Source organism: Silene latifolia, chromosome X, assembly GCF_048544455.1.
Source record: "Silene latifolia isolate original U9 population chromosome X, ASM4854445v1, whole genome shotgun sequence".
Taxonomy (NCBI): Eukaryota; Viridiplantae; Streptophyta; class Magnoliopsida; order Caryophyllales; family Caryophyllaceae; genus Silene; species Silene latifolia.
In genome coordinates, this window is record NC_133537.1 from 19,359,532 (window position 1) to 19,372,116 (window position 12,585).

The following is a 12,585-nucleotide window of genomic DNA, read 5'->3' on the forward strand; positions in this document are numbered from 1 at the left end:
GAAGCCAACGGTAGTGAGATATGATTTTAGTTCGCTGTACCAAGCTCGAGGAGCTTGTTTTAGTCCATAAATAGCTTTGTGCAGTTTGCAAACAAAGTCAGGTTGGTTTGATCAACAAATCCAGGTGGTTGTGTCATGAATACCTCATCTGTCAGCGTGCCTTGTAGGAATGCATTATTTATGTCAAGCTGACGGAGGGGCCAGGCTTTAGCTACGGCCAAAGAGAGAATTAGGCGTACGGTGGCGGGTTTGAAAACGGGACTGAATGTTTCCGTATAGTCAATGCCTGGTCGTTGGTGAAATCCTTTTACGACTAGGCGAGCTTTGTGTTGTTTAAGGGTTCCATCAGGATGATATTTATTCCTATATACCCATTTACATCCAACGATGTTTCGAGCGGAGGAACAGGGTACCAGGGTCCATGTATGGTTGCGAGCAAGGGCATTATATTCATCTTGCATCGCTTGACGCCAATGTGGAAGAAAGAGGGCCTGTTTTACGATATTAGGAAGGCTTGTGGCCGAGGTGGAGATATGAGCAAGTTTAGCATATTTTGGGTTCGGCTTTCGAATATTATTTTTGAGCCGAGTGACAGCCTTGTCTGGCGGAGGGAGAATCGGTTCAGACCGAGATGAAGATGGGGCAGAGGTGGTGGAGTGTTGTTCAACAGAGGGTTCAGAGGAAGGAGGAGGTGTGATCGTGGGTTGGGTGGGGGTTCGACATGTGTAGACAAAGCGAACAGGAGGTTTTGGACGGGGAGGCTGGGCAGCAGGTTCAGGTGGCAGTGTAGTGGTGGTGGTCGGTAGGATAGGGAGAGATAGTGTGGCCCATTCGTCGGGGGCGGGAGAGGGCGATGAGTCCGTAGACAATTTATAGAAAGGGTAGATATCGTCATAAAATTTAACGTGACGCGAGGTGTAGATACGATGAGTTTTGGGGTCAAGGCAATGAAAGGCGCTTTGAGTGGTCGAGTAACCAATAAAAACACACGGAATAGAGCGGTTTTCTAATTTATGCTTGGTGTAGGGCCTTAACCAAGGGTAGCAGAGACACCCGAAATTATGAAGATTGGTGTAGCCGGGTTGTTTGTTGTGAATCACATAATAGGGAGAGTTGCCTTGGAGTGAGCGGGTGGGAAGGCGATTTATTATATAAGTTGCAGTACTAAAAGCGAAAGGCCAGTACTAGGTCGGTAGACGGGCGTGGTTAAGAAGAGCTACGCCCGTTTCAACTATGTGACGGTGTCTCCTTTCAGCATAACCATTGTGTTCGAGAGTATGCGGGGGAGATGTGGAATGAGAAATACCGTTGTTAAGTAGATTGGTTGTTAATTTAATATATTCTCCTCCATTATCGGAAAAGAAATGTTTAAATGGGTTTACTAAAATGTTTCTCTACAAGCGCTTTAAATTGTGCAAACAATTGACTAGTGTCGGACTTTCGTTTTAAGGGATACAGCCAAATATACTTGCTATAGTGATCGACGAATACGATATAGTATTTATAATGGTCGAACGAAGTGATTGGGCTTGTCCAAAGATCCGAAAAAATAAGGTCCAATGGTGTGCGTTGGTTGTGAACGACGAGGTAGAAAATGGTAGCTTTTTGCTCTTTGCGATGTTGCACGATTCACAGTGAGAATAATCAAAAATAGAAAACGTTAAATTTTTATTAATGATCTTGATTACATCATATGTTGGGTGGCCTAACTTATGATGCCAAGATAACGAAGGGGGTCCTTTAATAGAAGCATAGATTTTTGGTTTAGGAGGACACCACTCGTACACGCCGTCTTTAACTCGGCCCTGGAGAAGTATGGCTCCCGTCGCCATCGCCTTAACAAAGAAACAATCATGGGAAAAAATAACATAAGCTTGGTTATCGCGACATAATTTAGAAATAGAAATTATATTTCGCGAGATTCGTGGGACATGAAGAACATATTTAAATTGAAGCGATTGCAAATTAAAATTACCTATGTTGGCGATTGGTATGGCGGAACCATCTCCTATGATGAGGTCATCAAAGCCGGTGTATGGAGAGTGGAAGGCAAGAGTGTCCAGGTCTTGGGTAACGTGATGACTTGCAGCACTGTCAAGGAGAAAATTCGGGTTTAAGAGTGTCGAGGCAGTGGTGGCAGTGTGTGCTTGGTATGTGGTGTGCGGCTGTCGATTGGTTGACGGGGCAGGAAACACAATGTTTGGAAATAATTTCCGAAACAGAGGACAATTGGCGATGACATGGCCTGTTTCACGACACCATTGGCATCGGCCTTTGAAGGGACGGGGGTTTGAGGAGTTTGCGGATTGGTTGGTGGCTGCATATTGTGGATTCGAGGCAGGTTGATTGGAATATCGATATTGGCCATGGTTTTGGTTATGGCCATGGTGGGCCGGGTTGGCAGAAGAAGTGAAATGATTGTAGGTGGGTTGGTGTTTGATAAACAATTTGTATTGTAGTAATTTTTCGTGAGAGCCTCGAAACGAATTGGTGTGTCTCGGGCTCGGATTGGATCAATGATAGGTTTATAAAGTTCATAGTCGAGGCCCTTAAGGACCTTCGAAACGACATCTTCAGGATCTATTATCTTGCCCATAAGAGCAAGTTGATCCACACACGCTTTGATGGAATGAACGTAGTCGGTGATGGTTTGATCCGTGGTTTTGACTATGGAATCGAGTTTATCTTTAAGTTGTTGGATGTGAATACGCGAAGGGTTTGCATATGTGTGGGCGAGGATATCCCACGCTTCTTTCGGTGTTTTTGCCCGTACAATGAGGGTTTGTAGGGCTGCGGTTATGGTGCCCATAAGGACGCCGAGGATAAGACCGTCTTGCTTGATCCAAGACAGGTGCGCAGGGTTTGGATTCTCCTGTTTGTTGGCATCAACAATGGTAAGAGGGGGAGTGGGTTCGGATCCATCAAGGAATCCGAGAAGGCTTAGAGCAAAAAGGATATTGGTGAGTTGGAATCGCCAGGTGTAGTTAAGGGGTGTGAGCTTGACTACGTGGCTGAGGTTCAGGGCTGTGAGAGGTTGAGCCGTGTTGTGTGGGTTGGGGATAAGGGTGTCGTTAGTGGTGTTAGGCAGGGTGAGACACGGATGAGGAAGGGTGTGTTGGTGGCGTTTGAATGAGTTGACGTTTGGGTCGTAGGAGATTGGATCGCTGTAGACTCGATGATACCATATAAGACAAAGAGGTTTATGTGAATTGTAATTGTATATTAATTAGTCTGAGAGAATGTACAATATATATATATAGTTAGAGATGATAGCTAAATAAGGAGAGCAGCCTATACAATTGTGCTAATTGATACTAATTGATTGACAGAAAATATGTATGCTATATTTACAATTATTTGACAGCTATATGATGAGATTATGTAGGATTAGGTGTATCTTTTGAGTTGGAGATATCTTGAGATATTATACTGTTAATATTTGAAGCACGGAGAATGTAATGGAGAGGAAGTCGAGTCCTTAGCAATGTTATGGATCAAGCCGAGTCTTTAGTAAAAGGCAACCATTGTTCCTCGGTATTTGCTTGCTTCCGCTGAAGGCATCACTTTTTTCGACTCACAGTGCGAAGGATACAATATACAGCCAGTTACATCAAGGCTAACATTTGTGTGTTTTTTTCCCTGCTATCGTCTAAATCTTGGCCCGCTGAAGTATACCTTTATTAGGAGATTGGGCCTATACTAGGCCCGGCTACCATTAGGGTTTGCCATTAGGGTTAGGGTTTGCCATTAAGTTGGGAGGTATTATAAATACCTCACCATATCGATGTAAAACAACATCAACCAATAATACAAATCTCTCTTATTATCGTCTCCCCCTCTATAATCTTATCATGGTATCAGAGCCTCTTTCTTGAGAACTCTAAAAACCGCTGCTTCCGCTTTCTTGCCGGTGGGCGAAAATGAACAACGCCCACCGGTGGAATTTCCAATATAGTAATACTCTTTCTTTCTAATACTCAAAAAAAAAAAAATTATGACTATTGATCTTGGTCGGATCATCAAAGTTGTAGCTAAGAGTTGAAGAATTTTCTAGTGGAGCATTATTACTAACAGATTGTTGTTAGTAAGGATTCTGTATGTGCTCTTCTTTGTTTTAGGAAGTGTTGACCGTACAATAACAATCATGATAATCCCCTCGACATATTGAACGGAGCCATTGATAATCTGATTTCATCTTCTTTGATACTTAATTAAAAGTTTTCAAATTCGTTAAAGGTGGTACAAAATTTGTTTGGAGTTCGAAAAACTTAGCGTTCTCCAAATATTGAAACTGACGATAATTTTCCGTTTATTGAAATTTGTCAGGTTCGATTAGGGTTCCCGCAAATTAACTCATACTTTCGACAAGTCCGAAAAAATTAACGTTCTTGTTCGAAGAAATTTCTAGCGAGTCTTTATACTCGTTTATCTTACCACTTTTCGAAGACGAAGATGATTGATGAAGATCGAAAAAGATGAAGATTGAAGATTTCATTTTTTCTTTTTATATTTTCTTTGTATTTCTCCAATCGCAAAGTTCGTACTATTTACTGCCTTTACGATTGCGGGAGGGTATTAGGAGATTGGGCCTATACTAGGCCCGGCTACCATTAGGGTTTGCCATTAGGGTTAGGGTTTGCCATTAAGTTGGGAGTTATTATAAATAACTCACCATATCGATGTAAAACAACATCAACCAATAATACAAATCTCTCTTATTATCGTCTCCCCCTCTATAATCTTATCAACCTTACTAGGAAACACCTGATTTGGAATGACTCAAAATGACTAATTTAAAACCAAATTTACACGACAAATGACCTGACCCGAATATTAAGTCTGACACCGCCTATATTGCAAATTGAAGTCTATCGTTGACATGCAGGAATGCAGGATTGCAGGTGCATAACCTCTGCACTCTGATGTCTTCTATTTTTGACAGTTCTTTCATTCTTACTTGTCATTTTGAAGGTGTTCTGATACTGAACATTCTGTGGTATGAAGTCCCGCAACATAAATTATTCGTGGTACTTCTCAAGCATTGGGTCAGAAAGAAAACTGAAGGGAAATAACCAGTACTTACATAGTTACACGAGTAACATTGAGTAATAAAGACTTGAAGCGGTGAATTGCAGGGCAAATCTCCTTTGGCGTGACAGCAAGAATGCACGCGCATTATCTGCATGCCAATAGAGAATTACCCTGGTATTCACCATCAATCATATGATATATAGCTTCTGAAGTTTCTGCTTAGCGAAAAAAAACAAGTTGGAAAGTCTCCTCTCTAAGCAAACATGCTTCTGCGCATTATTCGGAAAGTAGTAATGCTGTAGTCCTGAAATTGGCTTTGACATCATATTTATACCCCATAGATTTTCAGTTTCTGCAGAATATGCGTAAGAAGAAGAAAGCATATGCTGGTATAAACTTGTGTAATGCATGTTCGACAGTAGACATTTATGAATTTTTAACTGGTCCTGATCATTCCACTATAGGATATGATTCCTATGAAGGTGGCTGATCAGCATCCTGCAATACTTTTTCGCTTTTTCACATTCTACTAATTGGATATGCTTTTACTAGACAACTGATTCTATTGTTTATTAATAAATTAGGCTTTGATTACCGTCAGGAACATCGCTATGTCAGTCTTTAATCCGAGTGACAATTTTGATTCAGAAGTTTTGATTTTTAACCGAGACCACATTGTTAGAAGTTTCGGTCAATTAGAATTAGGAATTGACATGACAAATTCCCTTCATATACAAAATTTGCTTGCTCAGTTAGATGTAATGGGAGTAATTATTTACATTTATCTGCAGAAACAAAAAAACATATAAATTTTAGCATACCTGTACAAATCATCATTAAGTACTGCAACAAACATGGCCAAAAAAACGTCGAAAATAGGCATCAAAAGAGAGAGGATTCTGGAGTCAGAAATGAATAAAATGTTTTATTGCATAAATCGACGAATTTCATACAAACAAATTCAATAAATTGTTACAGTCAGAATTGAATGCAATCAAATCTGAATTCTGCTAAATTAGGGCATTCTGAATCATCAATTCATCATACTAATCTACTTAATTTATACGAGTACTTAACAACAGCTAAGCGGGCTTAAGAAATACGGAGTATGAATCATCCATCCATCCATGATGAATTATCAACAAACCCGATATCAATGTTGCATTCAGCATCAACAATCTTGAGTACTTCACTGAGATCGAAACTGTTCCTTCTTTCTTGAGAATTGAATTGAGGGCTGAAAGTTTCATCATCGCTTCCAAAATCAATCCTTTGAATTTCAGAAGAGAAATCAGAACCTTGGGCATCCGGGGTTGCATCAACCGACTCAAAATCGATAATTTCCATGAATTCTTGACAGTTATCAGAGTTAGGGCTGACAGTAGCATCCTTGCATCCAAAATTGATACCCTTAATTACATCAAAGAGGGTACCAACGTTAACAACAACCGGCCCAAGATCGAAACTTTCTTTTGTTTCGTAACTATAGTCAGTAAATTCAGAGCTGAGACAGGCATCCGTGCATACACAATCAACACAATCAATTACATCAGGGAAATCATAACTTTCAACTTTTAAGTTTTCGGTTGATTGTTCGTAATAATTAGAGAGTTGGCGATCAGGGTTGAACCCGATTTCAGATTCGTGTACTCGAGTGAGTTCACCAACCCTCGAAACGACCCCGTTCTGTAGCCTTTGAAGAGACACCAAAAATTCCTCAAGCTCCTCCAACCTCATATCATCAACTGAGGCTTCCCACCAATTCTTATCACTACCAACAACGTTTCGAGAATTATTACCCTGTCGATTATCGTTTAGAAAACGATTAATCACAGTATCGAAACAAGGGTACCCGTGGGAAAAGGGTTTCCCGCCAACTGAGAAAGTAATGGCGGCAAATTCAGTACCGGGAAACACATTGCATAGCTTTGAACACTTCTTCAATAACCCGGATCGACGTTTAGAGAAACATACTTGACGTGCAGTCTTGTCTGCGATTCGTCTTATCGGGATTTTCGCCTTTCCCTTACTTGTTCTCTTCTTGTGCAGCTGATTATCAGTAATTGTCTTCATCTTTTTTAGGAATTTTTATGTTTGCAATGAAATTAAAGGGCATGCAATTGTGTGATTATATATAGAATATTGATGGGTAAAAATTCTTTGATTAAAATTATGGAAATTTGTGATTAATAGACAGGAATTATGGAAAGTAATTTGAAATTTGAAGCCTGTTTTTTCATTGTCGGTAAAAATCAGAGATATTACCGTTGTATATCCCGCGTTATATTCCCCAACAATAAATTTGAATTAATTAATTAGTTATAGTTAGGTAATGGATATTACTACCGGCTTCGTTGGTAAGTCTCTAGTGCTTTGTCAATCAGTTATGGTTGTTTTTTAGGGTTTGTCCTAATTGATTAAGATGGGGTAAAGGCTAATTAGTATGGTGTATGATATAGTGTTGTTTATTCTTGCTAGGTGACGAGTTCGTAAAAGAACAATTCTAGCATTGTTGTTGTTGATTTCAGATTTCGAATAAGGTAGGGTTTCCCTACTCTCAATTGATTGCGTAAATGATTTGAGATTGTTGTGATTGATTGATTAATATGTTTCGTTGGATTGATATTGGTTGAGATGATATTGTGATTGGTATTGTTGTTACGGGACCATGCATGTTCGGGAGATGGTTCCAACCCCATGCACGCCTCTTGTGGCTCCCGTCACAAGGGGGACCATGCATGTTCGGGATATTGGTTAAGATGATATTGTGATTGGTTAGTATATTGGCTTGTGTTGTGAATTCGTATCTTGGTTATGCAGTTGACTGACCCCGTCATTGTTTTTAAAATTGTGGTGATCCATTCGGGGATGGTAAACAATTGATTGAGCAGGTATGGCTGTGGATAGCTTGCGGGTTTTGGATGGGGTCAAGTCATCACCGATCGCTTAGCTAGCTTCCGCTGACATTTATACATTAGTTCCTTTTTGGTTGTTTTGCTTGTAAACAGTTTTGGCTAAACTTTGAGTTCTACTTTGATAAACAGTTTGTTATCTTTTAATAAACGTTCTTGGATGGTCTATTTGATATACTTTACCTCGGGCAACCGAGATAGTAGCACTTTGATATGCTAGGGTGGTCTTGATAAGGCACCTTCGTGTATGGGGGGTGTTACAGTAACATCCCCATCTACCAAAGTGCCTACCAAGGCCTACCTTAGTAAACAGAAGTGCTACCATCTCAGTTACCCGAGGTAAGGTATATCAAATAGACCATTAAAGAACGTATATTTAAAATAAAACTAGTTTAATCAAAATACATGACCAAAAATGCTAAAACCAAAAGAAAATACAACCATTAACCAAAAGACTAAATGTGTAAGACTCGGCGGAAGCTAAAAGATTAACGTCTCGCAAGCGTCCCATCCAAACCTTCATACAAGCTCAACAACAAAACCTGCTAAACTTCTTCTCACCATCCCCCAATGGATCACCGCGGGTTTTGAATACATGAAAGGGTCAGTCAACTGTATAGTCAATCATGAGCTACAATACAACAACCAATACAATTCAATCCTGTAATAAACAATCTTAACCTCCAAATATGAATGTCTGAACCGAAGCCCAGACCTGTCAGGTCACCCATCACAACAGGCACCTACACCGCCACTGGTAGACTGCAACCTTGCCACCTAAGCCCCGCTCATCGCAACAAGCGAACCCATAACATTAATGTGCACACCCCCTTGTGACAGGAGCCACAAGGGGTGAACATGGTGGTGAAGACCATCTCTCGACAATGGCTCCACAATCAATACCAACAATGTCAACAATATCAAAATGTCACAATAATCCACATCAATGATAATCACACATTCCCACATCAACTTATAATCAATCATACAGAAAACCGAGTAGGGGAAACCCTACGTTATTCGCAAATTCCGCAAATCAACACAACAACGAAGCTAGAACTGCTCCTCTACGAAACCGTCACCTAACAAAGATAATCAAGTAATACCTGTAGATACCTCATTTCTGCACCTCCCGCAAACCACCCGGTGATGATTGGGCCGCATGTTTGGTACGCGGAACGGTTTGTGACAGTTCGTAAGTTTATCGCCAAGTGATCGCTCAAACACTTGTGTCTACCTCTTAATTGTCATCTACGTGCCGATACGATCGTTTTGGCAGTAATTAGAGTACATTTGGAGTCCGGGTCAAAAAACCGTCTTCATTTTCTAAAACCGAGTCAGAATGTTCTGGAATGTTCCGGATAGTTCTATTCCATGTTTTCGCAATCTTTTAATCTTTGGTAAAGAATTTCCCGTAATTGTGGACATGGGCCACGGGGGCGCTTGGAAAACAAGCGTTTGCATTTGTGGAGTCGCCACCAATTTATTGTGGAAAATTGGAAACCGTTCGAATACCTCGTGTCATGTCAAGACACAAAGTAGTGACATGAACACCAAGAACTCGTTACCCTTAGCATTCTATGTCTAGAATGACTCTCGTGGAGGCCAATGAACACGGATGTTCACAGAGATATGGAGTAAAGGGTGAGGGTACGTATTAGGAAGCTCTTTTGATCGAACACCTAATCCCGCCCGCCTCGATAGCGACCTCTACTAATGATTAGAGAAGTTGTCTATACTCGATATATTGTCGATTATATGCATGCAATGCAACATCCATAGATTAATCCTAACATGTGAGAAGTAGACTAAGTCGGTGAACACGTAATTTATCATACAATTAATGTCAAAGTCGGGATTTAAGTTTAATTACATGTGAAGGCATACAAGGAAATATAAAGAAAATTACAATAATAATACAATAAAGAAAATTACAATAATTACATTGGGTTAATTGATTTATGTCGAAAATACTTCTAAAACGGATAATTTGGAAAAGAAGGAAATAAACGAATTAACGAACATGAATTAAGGTGATAATACGAATAATAGTTAATTAAATACGTAATTAAGTCAAGGCAACACGGGAATTCAGAGACAGAAATCAACCAGGAACAGGCGCAGCAGAGGTGCGTCCCTTGGAAGAGGCGCAGCAGTTGCTGCGTCTGTTCCTTGGCTCAGTTCTGGCTGTGAAGCCGGAATTGCAAGTCGTTAATGTTCGTTGGTGAATTTAATGCTTGATTATGCTATTTGACTCGGGTGAAAGTGATTAGCAGATTATTTACATGTGAATAAGGGTCATGAAAACAATAAACATGGACAAAACTAATTAGAACGAACTAATTACAAGATTTAATGGATTAATTAACAAATTAATGAATTAACTAATTAATTAGGTTAAACAGGTTATTAATGACGAATTAATGATGGATATGATAAACAAAAGGTGGGAAATATATCAAAGAGGAATTCCAGAGACTCAATAGGGATGAATCGAACCTCTAAAATCCGAATTTGACTTTAATGACGAAAACCCGCAAATATTAATTATAAGGGATTTAAGTCGGGAATTTATGATGGATTAAATATTAATAACGATGAATATATTACATGTTTGAATTATTATGCTTAAATCGTCATATGAACAATGAACAATTGAAGAAAGAAATAAAACAATCGAATCATCAAAGGACGAAGGAAGAAGAAAGGAAGCAGGAATCGGCGGCCCCTAAGAGCGCGCAAAGGTGCTGCGTCCCTTCGAAGAGGCGCAGCAGTTGCTGCATCCTTTCTCGACGGTCATCTTCTGGTAATTCGTAGAAAAGTATTTAAAGCATGGTTTTATAAATCGGTTTTAGAAATACTTTCGACATAAACCTTCCATTATGATTACAATAAATAACAATAATAAAATAGGGATTTACACCCTCAGACTTACATGTTTGACGAAACGAGATGAACTAAGTATACGTTTAGTGATGCTCGACTCGAATGTAGACGAAAGTGCCCTCGTAAGAGGAAATTAAACAGATTGATTAAGTTGATTATGGTGGAGTTGGTCAAATTGGTTGGTCATGCAAAACGAGGCTGGTACTCAGAAAGATCCGAGCTTACATGGTAGAAAGTTCAAGCACGTAGACGCCAAAAAGTAAGAACGTGGTTTAGAATGCAAATGGAGAAGAGAAGGGCGGACACTCGCGTGAGAAATATGTGAGATCGAAGGTCTATATTTATACTAATCACACAGAGGAAATAGGATTTTCGGAGAAACTTTGGAAGTGAATCTCGAAAAGATATGAAAAGATACGAAAAATACGCAGAAAAGGACTTGGGAAGAGGCGCAGCAGGCACTGCGTCTCTTGGAAGAGGCGCAACACCTGCTGCGTCCTTTCCAAAGTGGGTTCCCCCTGCGGAAGAAAGATTTCCGTGTTTAGTTTATGGAATAACGGAATAATCTTGTTTTCCTTAATATTTTGTGTGAATATTACGGGAAATTCTTTACCAAAGATTAAAAGATTGCGAAAACATGGAATAGAAATATCCGGAACATTCCAGAACATTCTGACTCGGTTTCAGAAAATGAAGACGGTTTTATGACCCGGACTTCAAATGTACTCTAATTACTGCCAAAACGACCGTATCGGCACGTAGATGACAATTAAGAGGTGGACATAAGTGTTTGAGCGATCACTTGACGTTAAACTTACGAACTGTCACAAATCGTTCCGCGTACCAAACATGCGGCCCAATCATCACCGGGTGGTTTGCGGGAGGTGCAGAAATGAGGTATCTACAGTAATATTCACACAAAATATTAAGGAAAATAAGATTAATCCGTTATTCCATAACCAAAACACGGAAATCTTTCTTCAGCAGGAGGAAACCACTTGGGAAAGGACGCAGCAGGTGCTGCGCCTCTTCCAAGGGATGCAGTGCCTGCTGCGCCTCTTCCCAAGTCCTTTTCTGCGTATTTTTCGTATCTTTTCATATCTTTTCGAGATTCACTTCCAAATTTTATCCGAAAACCCTAACTTCCTCCGTGTGATTAGTATAAATAGAGACCTTCGGTCCCTCATATTTCTCACGCGAGTGTCCGCCCTTCTCTTCTCTCTTTGCATTCTAGACCTCGTTCTTACTTTTTGGCGTCTACGTGCTTGAACATTCGACCACGTAAGCTCAGATCCTTCTGAGTACCAGTCTCATTTTGCATGACCGACCAATTTGACCAACTCCACTACACAATAATCAACTTAATCAATCTGTTCGTTTTCCTCTTACGAGGGCACTTTCGTCTACATTCGAGTCGAGCATCACTAAACGTTAACTTAGTTCATCTCGTTTCGTCAAACATTTAAGTATGAGGGTGTATAATCCTTCTTTTAATTATTGTTCTTTATTATTGTAATCATATTGTAAGGTTTATGTCGAAAGTCCTCTTAAAACCGATTTATAAAACCGTGTTTAAAGCTTTTTTTTTTACGGATTATCAGAAGACAGACGTCGAGAAAGGACGCAGTAACTGCTGCGCCTCTTCGAAGGGACGCAGCACCTGTTGCGCCTCTTCGTGAGGCTGCCGCAGTTCCTGCTTCCTTTCTTCTTCCTTCGTCTTTTGTTCATTTGTTTGTTTTTCTTTTGTTTTCAATCG

The 12,585-nt window shown here is 40.1% G+C and overlaps 1 protein-coding gene across 1 annotated transcript; it reads right to left on the bottom strand.

The window, feature by feature from the left end:
- Nucleotides 1-5,963: 5,963 nt before the first annotated feature.
- On the bottom strand, nucleotides 5,964-7,329 carry LOC141621265 (uncharacterized). Its single transcript, XM_074437902.1, has one exon. It carries the CDS (start codon nucleotides 7,102-7,104, stop codon nucleotides 6,145-6,147), a length of 960 nt encoding a protein of 319 aa, XP_074294003.1. The 5' UTR covers nucleotides 7,105-7,329; the 3' UTR covers nucleotides 5,964-6,144.
- Between the last annotated feature and the right edge of the window lie 5,256 nt (nucleotides 7,330-12,585).

Coding starts and splice junctions, on each gene's coding strand:
- LOC141621265 (XM_074437902.1), bottom strand. CDS start 7,104: ATGAAGACAATTACTGATAATCAGCTGCACAAGAAGAGAACAAGTAAG.